The sequence below is a fragment of the Vanessa tameamea genome, chromosome 23 (assembly GCF_037043105.1).
Source record: "Vanessa tameamea isolate UH-Manoa-2023 chromosome 23, ilVanTame1 primary haplotype, whole genome shotgun sequence".
Classification (NCBI taxonomy): domain Eukaryota; kingdom Metazoa; phylum Arthropoda; class Insecta; order Lepidoptera; family Nymphalidae; genus Vanessa; species Vanessa tameamea.
Genome location: NC_087331.1, coordinates 2,281,600 through 2,295,621, shown reverse-complemented (window position 1 = coordinate 2,295,621; position 14,022 = coordinate 2,281,600). Strand labels below are relative to the sequence as shown.

Genomic DNA, 14,022 nt, shown 5'->3' with positions numbered 1-14,022 from the left:
CCTGTTATATTATTTGATCTTAGTTTTAATTATTATAAGCAAAGACAAGACTTTTTCTCCTGTTTTTCATCATTTTTTTTCGATTTGGTTTCGATAAAAACATTTTGGAAATAAGATTAGACCAAAGAAACATGCAAAATCATATATTTTTTATCGAATTTTCGATAATTATTATGGTAATTTCGACCAAAAGGTGACCAGTAATATTGACACGCTCTACGATTGTAAATATGAGAAAAATGGGGAGCAGAGTGCTTCTTTCTAGCTTAGAAAACCGATAAACCTACAGATTATGAGTTCATAAATTCGTATGCTATGAAGTTAATAGGTTTTTTAACAAACATTATATCTTTCAATCGACTTGAAAATATCATATAATAGCTATTTTAAATTTTCAGGATACCGAGAAGATTGTAGGGAAATTCACAAAAGTTCCAGACCCTAACCTCGCCCAAATCACTAACTGTCGTGGTAACAACGATACTGTCACGCATACCAACCCAGAGGAGAAAGCTCCTCTCACCTTCACGTGGCAAGCGCCTGAAGACTTTTTGGGAGGAATTGAATTTAGGTGAGATTCAAAATCAAAATATACTTTATTCAAATAGGCTTTTAGAAGCACCTTTGAATCGTCATTTAACAAACTATATTAAGTGAAGCTGCCACCGGTTCAGAATGCAGATTCTGAGACCAAGAAGAACCGGCAAGAAACTGATTAGCTACTCTTTGGTTTATTTAATCAAAGGTAAACTGTAACGCAGGTGAGTGGTAAATATGGTACGTTGTTACTTCGACCCTGCAGGAAATATGAATAGGGACTGATTCATTTTCTCGCACAGTTAATGCATTACCAACCATGGTAGCTGAGGTGTTTTAAACCATATATCTGTAATAACCCTGGCTCTCACCAGACCTTCGACCGGAACACAGAAAAATAAACTATTACTATTTAGGAGAAGTGTAAATTGTGAGCTGGTGGAACCCAAAAAGCCGGCAAAAAGTCCCATCACTGGTTGAAAACTTCTTCATATTGTTCTTATCCAGTGTTTAAACAACTGCATGCATGCATTTAGTTTGTCTGCTTCGGTGTACGGTAGCCTGGATTTACGAAGTAAGCGAAGTTAGCCTTATATCTACAGTCGGTTCGGATTTCTGTCGCAATTTTATCGCCTTATGAGAATGAGGCAACAGATAGTGGCATATTAGTCAATATTTGTATGAGAGCACACCTGTATTATTATTTTTCATGCTGTAATAATTTGTAGTTGACTAATAAACATTAAGTACCGACAGTACCCAATGACCTTCAGAATGAATGACATAGGTGCCTGTATTTTAGGCGTGCCCAACTATTTAATTTACACTTATAATTTTTAGTCATTTTAGTTAACAATTTATTAACAACTATAACTTTTTAACTTTACGGGGCGAGGCTACATACATACGTCCACCTAGCAGCGCTTTTTCTGGGATCATTATTGTCTCCACCAGCTGTCTGACTCAGTCAGACGGAAATCTGCACAAGAAAAGGGATTGTAAAAGAAGCGAGGTGAAGCGACGTCTCGCTAAGTCATTTAAATAATGAAGCAATTAATTACTTTAAAAAACAATATTTGCTTTTTATTTGTTATTGTGCGTTTAATTATATTGTTGATTTGATTCCTATACCTGTATTGATACAACAAAAAATTCTTAATAAGTTTAGCAGTTAGTTTAATTTTTGTAGCTGTCCCGTACACCAAACTTACTCGTTTATTTTAGTTTTTTTTTTTTTATATATATAAAAAATCTAAGATCTTGACAATGGCAGCTATTATGATAATTTGTACTTATGTTTACATATATACGTACTTATAAGGTAAATTAAAATTGATGACGTTCATAGAATAACTAACGACAATTTGATTTCAAATGAGGTTAACATGTTTACAAAAAAAAAAAAAAAATTAGGTACGTCAGAAAACGTTATACGACCAACTTATATATATTTAATAAATTTATTATAAGAAAAAATATTAATTTACGAGATTTTTTTTAATACCTTGATATTGAGTCATTCGTCTTAAACATTCGGTAAAGGTCATTTTCATTCATAATCGTACAGCTCTGGATTCTGGACAATACATATCACTCATTTATCTATGGTAATTTAACTTTGACTGCTCGCAATGTTTTAATGACGGTGTTTTGATATGACCTAGAAAACCGGTTTACTACAATAAGTTGATTACCTCAGAACAGGAGGTCTCTTAGAAGCTTCAGATGATATCTTTTAAATGGTACAATTTCTTTTTAATTGTTATAGACAAGAAATGTCATATGTACACGTATTTACACGCAAACACGCACACATGCTCGCGCGCATTTACACTACTACATTACAACGTAATAAAAAATGTAAAAGGTTAATATTACGTAAAGATCTGTGAGATGTTAAAATATACTGAATATACTAAATATACCTATTAATTATATTTTCATGGCCCTTATACCATTTTTGCGATATTTTTTGGTCTGTGTTGATTACTAAATGTTTATTATTAAAGGTGACTGCATATGACGACTTACGATCAGTGCAATCACAAGAACTGAATTATACCTCTTGTATGGGATTTCATGAATCAATTATTGTTCTTTATTGTTTAAAATATAAACGCGAAAGTTCGTGAGCATGATTATTTAGATCTTGTATCTCTTTCACGCAAAAACTATTAAATGGATTTGAATGAACCACTTAGAAGCCAATGTCTATGGGTAGTAGTGCCACTAATCATCTGGTGGCCAATTTGACCGCCCCCCTATGCTATAACAGGAAAATAATATAAATCAACATATACATCCCAAGAGTTATAGATTATTTTAAACTTATATAAATATATAAATGTTTTATTGTTTCAGAGCGACTGTTGCACAAGGTTACGCTACATTCTGGAAGAATGTAGAATCCCCACTAGTCGAAGTGGTCACCCCAGACACGGTGATCACTACCTCTTTACCTAGCGTCTCAACACAGCGAACGACACAAGGACCACCAGTAATTATGGAATCTAAGGTACTCATCATACGATACATCATTATGCTAAAACATTAGTCTCAATATCCACCTAAGGGGATATGAGGAGAGAGAAAAAGATCAGTAAATATTGGTATTCCTATATCTCATCTCTAATTAATTTAAATAGAAACTCCTTTTTTCCGTTCCACTGCATGTATTAACGTTGGTGGACCAGAACCAGATGGAGCTGTCGATCGTTTTAGGGCATACTTAAAATTATTTAATTGGGGCTCAGAGAAAAAGTTGATTTACAATATAATAAGAGAATTCATCACGCATTTCAAAATGTGATCTTACGTACTTGGTCATAGTAAGTATTTTGACTTCACAAATAACGAGCATTCGACATTATTAATTTCAGCCAAAAGCAACGCCAACATCGCTCGATGTTATTTACCAAGGATGCGAGGACACAAAACTATGTTTTGGAATTCCACAAAATTGCATATCAAACGGAAACTGCAAAGTCATCGTTGCTATCTTCGTCGCCGGTGACACTTACACGTTCGAGATCCAAGGGATCAACAGCCCTAAGTACGTAGCGACAGGGTTGAGTTTAGACAACAAAATGGGAGACGACAGTGCCATGGAATGCGTCAGGAACGACAACGGGAGGATCAACCTGTTCACTTCCTGGACCTACCCAAAAGTCGAACCGTACGTCAGGAGGTCAGATTCGCCGCAGGACATCGTACAGCTTCTAGAATCTTCGATGATCGATGGGAAACTGTACTGCAAGTTCAAGAGGGATACCGTCTCCACGGTCAAGGGCCAAACATTCGACTTAGCCAATAACATGTACAATCTGATGGTGCTGGCCGGGGATTCGATGAAGGGTGAGTCTCGCACTCGCGGATTTTAGTCGGTTTAAATCGTTTCGTTTTCAATACTGCCAAACGAACGCCCTGAGGTACAGCTAATGAGAAATGTGTCGAATGGTCGGCGCGCAGACGCGGACCGCGTGGGCTTCCACAACGTGGGCTACGAGTCGACGGGCGCGGCGCTGCGGCTGTCGGCGCCGGGCGCGGCGGCGGGCGCGTCCCGCGTGCTGCTGCGCCTGCACGGCTGCTGCATGCTGGCCGCGTGGCTGGGCGCCGCCTCGCTGGGCATCGTGCTCGCCAGGTGCGCCCGCTGACGCTCTCGATATCTCTTAACAGTACGGGAGCGTCGCCCTTCCTTCTAGATTGTCAAGAAATAAATCTTCCACCGGTCCGGAAAGAAGCACCTTAGAGCGGAGAGGTCCTATCGAAAAACAATCAGCGGGACCCTCCTTTTTTTTACAGTGATCACTTTCATATATTCATGAAAATAAATTATGAAGCTGTTTTACTTGGTGTTCAGGCTTTGTTTAAGCCCGTCTGGGTAGGTACCACTGATGAGACGCATCACATTGCCTACCGCCGCACAACAGTACTTAGTGCAATATGAGTAGTGAGTGAGCCAGCCACAAGTTCACAAGTTCCCAAGTGGTGTTTGTTAGGAATGATTAATATTTCTCCCAGTGCCATAGCGTATGGTTGCTATAATATATAGTAGACTGTATATAGTCTATGCCACCCTCGACCCATAAACTATCTCTACGTAAAAAGCACAAAGATCCCATGGCTACTAAAAAAGACAAACGGTAGGAACACACTTGACAATGTCAATAGTGATTGCAGAATAGATTGTATTTCTTACAGTTTTGCCCTCGACTTTAGTTGAATTTAGGTTCTTAATGGTACATTTCCTGCCTTAATACAAGATACCTTACTATAAAGAGAAATGAATTATACCATATTCATTACTTTATAATAATTCTTATAAATGTCATATGTAACGTCGTTCTTTATTTTCCAGATATTTCAAGAAGACATGGGTGGGAAAAACACTCGGAGGAAAGGATATTTGGTTCGCCGTAAGTATTATTATAATTTCCAATTAGAAAAAAAAACATGTCACTGGACAAAGCCCTAGAGTAGGGCTTCCATTTTCTTCCACCACCAAACGCTTAGAGGAATACGTTGTTCAGATCTTCGTATACATATATGCAAGATGTTCCATAGTTAAAAGTATAAGATGTTGCTTGCCTAGATTTTAATACGTAATGTTCGTTAATAGCCCATGTCGTATATTTACGATCTATATATTTTTCACCCAGTATCACAGAATACTGATGGTACTCACGTGGGTGCTGACGATGGCCGGTTTCATTTTAATCCTGATCGATGTTGGTGGCTGGCAAACCACTGGAGACAACCCTCACGCCATCACCGGTATTGTCACTGTCGTGCTTTGCTTCATACAGCCTATTGGTAAGATTCTTTAATTTGCATTTTTTCTATATGTTTAAGTACAGGAGAATGTCAATACTTCAGACCTAGTTATCCGATAGTCGGTTAATCCGATGAAGTATATAAAAGTTTTCAATGCAACGTTTTCTATTTGGGTTTCATTTTGATTCATTACATGATATTAAATTATTCACAAAATATGAATCACAAGAAGATTTCTAAATAGTTTTATATCGTTTGAACGAAAATCTTGCTCCGCGTAGTACCAAAGTTCTAATCTTAAACCTAGACAAAATTTTGGAGAAGATTCCAAAAGACTTGGTAGTAGGGCTTTGTGCAAGCCCGTCTGGGTAGGTACCACGCACTCATCAGATATTCTAACGCCAAATAACAGTACTCTGTATTGTTGTGTTCCGGTTAGAAGGGTGAGTGAGCCAGTGTTGTGCCGACAGGCACAAGGGACATAACATCTTAGTTCCCAAGGTTGGTGGCGCATAAGTGATGTAAGGAATGGTTAATATTTCTTACAGCGCCTTTGTCTATGGGCGGCGGTGACCACTTACCATCAGGTGGCCCATATGCTCGTCTGCCAACCAATGCCATAAAAAAAATTATGTAACAATACTTATTTTGGACGTAATGTTTTTAATTTTCAGGAGCCTTCTTCAGACCTCACCCCGGCACTAAGCACCGGCCATTATTTAACTGGTTACATTGGCTTGTTGGAAACTCCGCACACATTTTAGGAAGTGAGTATTTTCTAATTTTCTATTTAGTAGCCTCGAAAATGGGAGTCCCGGCCTAATTATTCTACATTGACTTATTTATAGGCTATAACAATCAGTATTTTGATGTCGATATTGACCTGCGGAGCCGTAAATGAATGGTTTGAAACTGTTTCTAATGAAACATTTTCAAACAATTCACATCGAATTTCCATCCAAGTCATTATACTTGAATAAATCCATCAAAGCTTCATCCGAAAAATGAATATTTTCTGGCGATGTTTTTCTTATAGCAACGGATGACATATAAGCACTCGAGAACGTGAAAAAAAGAAGTTTCGTGGGAATAATTTGACAATGGCTGTTAAGTTCCATGCGTTATATCCAAATGGACAACTCAAATGAGTTATAATTGTCGCGTCTTTTCAAAAAGCCCTTTTAATATGAATATGGCCCCCGCAGTCGCGACCATCTTCCTGGCGGTGTACCTGCAGAAGGCGCAGCTGCCGCCGTGGAGCGTGTTCATCCTCGCCGCCTACGTCGTGTTCCACGTGCTCGCGCACATCGTGCTCTCGGTGAGACTTACTGTCGTTACAGAGTCCAGAGCAAACAGCCCCTTGGTCGATTATGGCATGGCCAGAGCCTGGACGCCCCGGGGCCAAAAAAGAGTGGAGGCCCTAATTATTATTGTACAAATTGATTTAAACATTTTCATTCCTATCAGTCAGGACTAAAATAGTACTTAATAATATTATTATAATTTGTCCATATCTAGATATCTTAACATATATTACATTGAAATTGTTAACTCGTCGGAATCTCTATGGCTCGGGGCCCCTCTCTTGTGGAGGCCCCAGGGCAGCCGCTCCGTTGCCCTCCCGTAAATCCGGCACTGGGTATTGACATACCCTGGACATTGGACTAGACCCTGGCATAATCCGGACCCACAATTACGTAATCATAGATGTAACACTTTAAAAATGATGCCAAGTATTTATTCCACAACGGTTTTGAGTTGAGTCTTACCAAATACTTAAAACATACCATACGCTAAACTTTTATCAAAATGAATAATAGAACATTGTCATTAAAAGAGGTTTCGATTTTTGGCTCCGAGATAAGTCTTAAGATTAATCCTGCTATATCGTATGTGTTACCCTCGTGTAATCTTGTATTATTATCTCACAACCTATTTGATTACAATTTACAAAAAATGCGACATCTATATTATATATATACTCGTAAAATCATTGGATGATAGTTTATTTCATTCACAAATTATTATTATTTCATGACCCAATTTGAAGATTTTGTTGAACACTTGTATGTAGATGGCAACACTGTATATGTATATCAATTGTACACAAACTTACACAGTACTTTCACGCACAAACTTATTTACCTTACTACTTTCTCATATACACGCGATAAGAATTTGGATTACAAAAACCCGTCAATTATTTATGAAGCGTCAATAACGCAATTGTTTACGGGCCGCCTAGCGATGTAAAAAGTCGCAGGATCTTGACGCATTGTCGTCCCCACTCCTAACACAAGGGATAATCTTAAAAGGGGGGGAGGGAGATAAATAGGATATTAGTTATTCCTTAATTAATTTAGAGAGTTGCTAATATGCTTTAAAAAAATTACTTATTAAATCATTTTGGGCAAAATTTAAATGGGAGAATGTGTTATTGTTTGGCCTTTATTACTGTATTATCATTCTAGCTGACGGTATGCGTCTCAGAGGGTCGGATAAGCAACGGACGAGTGAATTCGTTCCCTATGAAGGATATGTTGGGCCATTCCCGGCAAGTTACAGCAGTGGACAGAAGTTCCGATGCACCGGTGAGAAAGAAATTCTCGAATATTCTTTCTAACATGCAACTATTTAATAATCTTGGTGCCTTGGAAATTCACAAAAGCACTTCTTCCGTTCTTTTCAACTTCTGTTAATTACTTTTATCTTCCTTTAATTTTATTTTTATTTTAACCAGACGTAAATGTCTAATTATTGTAAAAAGAAATATCACGAAAGACAGTTGGTAACACTGACTATAAAAAAATGGTATTACTAGTATCCTTATGTTAATTAAATACAAGGTTTATTTAATAAAATTATATAAGTATAAATATGAAGACCAGTTTTAATTGGAGCGTTTTACATCATTTTAAATTTAGAAAAAGATAAATACATAAATGTGTGTATTATTGTGTGTATATTCTTTATGAACGTATGTAATTATATCGTTTGTAAATGCCTTCATTTTGACCAACAAATAATATGGTTTGTTATCGACTATTAGTGAAACCATCGATTGCTGAATTGTTAGGATAACTGTTTCTTAGAAAATTATCTGAAAAAGCTGAAACATCGGCCCGTATTTTTAAATTTTCGTTTAATAATTATAAAACAAACAATATATAGAACTAATCGAGTAACAATACAGAACTAATAAGGTTTGGTTTTCGACGGACTAAGTTCCATTTTTCGTATTTCTTATTGCTGTATGCTAGAAAATAATTATTTTCTATTTTATACATAATGTAGGCAAACTCTTTTATAAAATATTTAAAAAATTCTAACAACGACCCTCTTTGTTTTCGGGTGATAAAATACTATCCTTTGATCTATTGCGCCATAATAATGTACTATTAAATTTATTGTTCATTAATATATAAATTAAACAACAATTTAACTTTTTTTTTACAGTTCTCGGTCTTCAGAAAGCATCTACTTGGAGTGTATGCTCCAATCATCTTATTGTTTGTGGTGGCCATGATCTGCCTCGTCGCATTGGCCCCTATCGGTGATACCTACAATAGTTTGATGGGTGCATAAATTAATTTTAAATAATACAGGGTTCGAAAATATTTATTTCAAAATATCTATGAACTAAATTCCGTCCAGAAGTATATAATTATAAATTAAATTGACTACCAATTTTTTTGTATCAGTATTTAATAAAATGAACTTTTATAAAGTATTTAATATTCTCAATACATGATAAATGTAATTTTACACCATGCCACTGCCAATTTTTAAAGAGTTCTGGTAGTTTTTTTTCTTTGTATACAAAGGTATCCTATTATTACGTCCATATATGTTGTTGTAATCGTTTGGTAATCTATAATCGCCGTATTTTATGGTAGTTAATAAACACCAGGTCGGACGTCCTTTAATTGCTATCATACCAAATAAACTAAATTTTCGAAGATGACGCAAATAACTGCACAATGTTTACAAAATTATCTACCTCCAATAAAGCTAGTATCTTTTTTAAAACGTTTATTTTTAATTAAATTGAACATTCCCGTAAAATGCAAAAACTGTTCAGCCTAAGTACTTCTATCGAAAATTTACCTTCACCAAATGAGAATTATTAAAGTTCAACCAAAGAGATTGAAATTAATTTTTATTTATAATTTATATCTAAATAACAGAACTCTATTCAACAAAATATATACATAAAAAAATTGTAACTAGAAAAAGTTATATTTCGAACAAAAATCACAATATAAGTTACCTGTACCATATTGTTAACATAAGATTAAATGTTTTTTTTTATTGTATTAATATTTATTGATACAACACCTTACTAATAAACATTGTTTAGCGAGTGAATAGTTAGACAATCAATTGTCTCTTTCTGTCAACACTAATTTGATATTCGAAAAAGAAATACGAAAGTATTGTGTAACAAAACAAACGCTATATAACATTTGTTAGTAAGGGGAGCAGTATATTAGTGTTTAGTGGTTAAGTAACAACATGGCTACTAATTTAGATTTATACTCACTAATCAGCAATAGCTATAAAACTAAGATTTAAATGTTGTTGTAAATACAGATTAAATAAAGAAATAGAATAAGTATTATTTTTTATTTCATCCTTGCATTATAAAAATTAAACTTAAAAAATACATCTAACACTCTAATAACTACTTTTTACAAATATGTTTATTCAATTTTTATGTCATATCAGCAAAGACATTTCCTTAGCCAGTATATTTCCTTCTAGAATAACCCAAATATGACCAAAACTGACATGGTAGTACTGTTAGCAACACCTTAATTAACATACAATTTCAAGGATCATCATTTGGGATTTGTGAATCTTCAACGGTTCTCGAAGCAGGCACATATACTTTAAATGAAAATTCAGTTCTCGGAAAAGACCCTGGATTAATAACTTGACAATTCTGATATGTTCTTGTATAAGGCTGAAAATGATCTGCTACGACAACTAAATCAGGCATAGGGTAGAGACTTAAAGCATCAGCGTGTTTCCAGAATACAGGTTGCACCCCCAATGATAATGGAGACAGTGTACACTGACTCAGAAGAGTTTTCGTCAAATGATCTGGGATGTCGCCAGTATCAGGGAAATGGATGGAGTTTCGACACATCTTCGTAACTAGATCTTGCCTTATTATAACCAATTCTTGTGTACAGTATTGGATTCTACATGGATTTGTTGTGAATATTACTGATTCGCCTAACTTATCTCTTATTTCCTTTGTAACAGAGTTGGGTATTGCTGGTCGTGGTAATATATTGGGAGCAATCGGATCTCCTCGACCGGGGACAAAGATAAATTTACATGATTGTCTTAGTTTTGTAAAAGGAATAATAATATCGCATAGATTAATTAAAGCTGCTTTAAGTTGTGTGCTATGCTCATATCCATATGGGCATGATAAAAATTCCCCCATAAAAACTATTGCTATTGGTGGGAAGTCATTATAACCAGAAAACAATGCTTTTAACTTCGATATAACCTTTAAATTATCAAACCATACATCTGAGATGAAAACAATCATTCCATCCTCATTATCTTGTTCAATTTTTAATAAATTTTGTGAATTCTTCAGCAATGACTTTGATTTGCCTCCAAATGTATTTAAGCTGCCAAAGAATGGTACTGATATAGGTCGGCTTTCAGATGGAGGTAAAACTAAGCCCATTACATTTAACACTTTATCGTCATAATAACCTTCGGCTAAAACAAAACTGCTTTCAGTGAACAGGCCAGAATGATATCTTGTTTGGGTCATGTCCAATAGGACACTACCGGTTGGATCTTCTAAGTAATATTTACCTTCCGTCAGCTGTGTTAAGAGTCCCAATACTATAACATTATCAACTCTACTTGAAGAACTTTGTAATACCTCAATTTTGCGCAATTGAAAACGATTTTCACTTTCCATCGAAGGTAAAGTTTCTTTCGCGAATAATTTATTTCGTATAGTTCTTTGCCAGATCATTGTATATCTATCATTTAAATATTGAGCTTTCCATTTTGGTTCTGGATACAGATTATTGCTAGCATTTACGTCTTTTACGAATTTCTTTCTATCGTTGTCATAGTTCAATTTCGGGACACTGAATGCATCAATAACATTTAAGATAGTTTCAGTTTCTTCGAGGCCTGACGATGAACACTCTCTAAACGCTACCTCTAAATGGTGCTTTTCTAGCACAGGATGTGATAGGCATTGATGTAAAATATGTGCCAGTAACTTATCAATCAATTTCTTTCTTTCCTGTTGAGATGAAGTAGACAACTGTTCCGCTAAGAATGTACTTGCTTCTCTACGAATAGTAAAACCGCTAAGCTTGAAGGCATTATTTATTTCTAATCGTATTTGCTGTAGTTCCCCCATTTCACATTGTTAGTTTTCTAATATTTGCAATTTTTGCGAACCAAATCTGTTTTTAAAGTTACTCCGCAAGAGTTAAATATAAAACCCGCGAAACTACAAAACAAAATGTTGACATTGTCACTGTCAAATTTTTATTTTCCTTTTTATAGCTTTTGATACAAAAGCACACAATAATTCTGCCAATGTTAAATTAAAAATTTGTTCCAACATCAATTGTGTATAATCAAGTAACACTTGCGTCTAGAGCCTTATAATGAAAACTAAAGAGAAATTATATTACTCTAATAAAAAGTATTTAATTTTAATAATATATATTTACGTTTGAAGTATAATATATGCTTAGAATTTATTTATTTAAATATTATTCGCTAATGTACTTTTCGTACTCTATTTTGTTTAGGTCAAATCTGGCAAGCATTCCGTTTCCTCTTTATTATGCAGTTCACATTTTACATGTTGGTATAGTTGCGATAAAAATACATTCCTTGATGTGAGCAATTTTATGGCAAGTATGACCTAAAATTAGTTTTCGGATTGGCTTTCGACGAATGAACTCCTCAACGGTCAACTGCTGGACTATGCTAGACACGATTTGCTGTTTCTTAAAGCTTGTTTTAAATCTGTTTTTATACTATTCGTTTATTTAATTATACAACATAGTAGCTTGACCAGTTGAAATTTTATGAGTAAGGAAGAATTCTTATTTCAGTACTAAGTACAAGTTAAAGTTAAATATACGAAAAAGAACATTCTTAGTCTTCATATAATGTTGCTAGTGTGCTTAGTTTTTGATTGTGACTCGGCCACAGGCTTCTGTTTTTGGTGTCTTATTGATTAATATACAACTGTTTTATATTCATAGAAATAAAACAAATTTAAAGTTTTTAAATAAGAGTTTTGAGACTAAGTTAAAAAAACTATCATTAAAGTATATTATAATGATAGTTTTAACTATATACTTTGTAATCCTCGGTTAAGAGTCACGTGTTCTAACGAGTTATCTCGTCTTCCGAAGGAAAATTATCAACTTTTGCGTTATTAAAACTCATCGGTGACATTTTTTACGTTTAACTTTAATAATTAGTGACAAAATAGCATACACAGAAAAACCCTCTATGTTAATAAAGACGCACATGACAGATAAAATAAAACAACATATAGTACAAAACAGCATATATTTCTTACGAAATTAAACTTAACAATCATTTGAGTATTAGCCAAATCTAATACAATACAAAGGTTTTAGGCATACATTATTACTAAACTTATCACAATGATACCAAACCGTATATTAAAAGCATAGATTACAATTTTAATCTAGTCTTACTTTACACCATAGCCTAGTTTAAGACAGTCCATAGACAAATAAATATAATTAAAAATTCGTAATTCCAAGAAAATATATTGAATAATTAGCTACCAATTTCTGCTATAAATCATTAAAATGATTTAAAATATTATTTCCACCTTAGACTGTATACATATGAAAATGATATTAAGCCCAATATAAGATTAATATTAGTTTTTATTAGAGAAGTAATGTTTCGTAATTTTATTATAATTATATACTAAAAATGCTACAAAAATCACAGATATAAGAAAAATAATAACTGCTTTTAGTGTCCTTGAAGTCTTGTAATGGAAAAATACTATAAGATGCAAAACAAATATTTTAGAAGGCAAAAAAATACCTTAAAGATCAGTTCATAAAAAAACTGTGACAATATTTTCATAATAATAATAAATGTACACTTCTTGCTAAATACTAGGTGATCATTTGAGTTAGGGCAGAAAGGCCAGCTACGACAAGAAAACATTTTGTAAGAATAAAGGTAATTCAACTTACAATAAAAGACATACATTTCTATAGTTTTTATATTATTTCGATTACATTGGAGTTTTTGTAATCCAACCGAAATTCACTTTAATAAATTAAAATCTAATGAAAAATAATGTGAAAGCAGTATTTTAAAGTTCACAAACTTTCGACTGTTTACAATCTCGCGAGATTATAATCTAACGGTATTTACAATTTATTTGCTGACTACTATGTCTAAAAGTTTTAAATGCTTCTTATATTTGTCATAATTGGATTAGACTTTAATGTCTTATAAATACATAGATGTTTTAATAATACTAAAGCTAAAGTCGTTAAGTTAGTTGTTTTTAATGCTACATATCGAAATTTCATTAAATTATTTCTCGCATTAACCAATCAGCTAACAGCTTTTATTACTAAACAAAACAATAAAATATATTTTCTTAAAATATATAAAACAAATAAACGAAATTAAAATTATGAA

At 34.0% G+C, this 14,022-nt stretch overlaps 2 protein-coding genes across 3 annotated transcripts in view; one reads left to right on the top strand and one right to left on the bottom strand.

The window, feature by feature from the left end:
* The window catches only part of LOC113397662 (putative ferric-chelate reductase 1 homolog), a 35,527-nt gene extending 26,626 nt beyond the window's left edge, over window positions 1-8,901 (top strand). For both annotated transcript variants that reach the window (XM_026636082.2, XM_064218609.1), the window contains exons 4-13: window positions 399-571; window positions 2,899-3,052; window positions 3,417-3,891; window positions 4,006-4,177; window positions 4,895-4,952; window positions 5,196-5,349; window positions 5,985-6,077; window positions 6,516-6,628; window positions 7,782-7,901; window positions 8,767-8,901. In XM_026636082.2, the coding sequence (XP_026491867.2) occupies window positions 399-571; window positions 2,899-3,052; window positions 3,417-3,891; window positions 4,006-4,177; window positions 4,895-4,952; window positions 5,196-5,349; window positions 5,985-6,077; window positions 6,516-6,628; window positions 7,782-7,901; window positions 8,767-8,895 (1,641 nt within the window). In that variant the 3' untranslated portion in view covers window positions 8,896-8,901. The remainder of the gene's footprint in view (window positions 1-398; window positions 572-2,898; window positions 3,053-3,416; window positions 3,892-4,005; window positions 4,178-4,894; window positions 4,953-5,195; window positions 5,350-5,984; window positions 6,078-6,515; window positions 6,629-7,781; window positions 7,902-8,766) is intronic.
* Window positions 8,902-9,746: 845 nt separating this feature from the next.
* LOC113397663 (DNA polymerase epsilon subunit 2) lies at window positions 9,747-11,814 on the bottom strand. The gene has a single exon (XM_026636084.2). It carries the CDS (start codon window positions 11,717-11,719, stop codon window positions 10,142-10,144), a length of 1,578 nt encoding a protein of 525 aa, XP_026491869.2. The 5' UTR covers window positions 11,720-11,814; the 3' UTR covers window positions 9,747-10,141.
* Window positions 11,815-14,022: the final 2,208 nt, after the last annotated feature.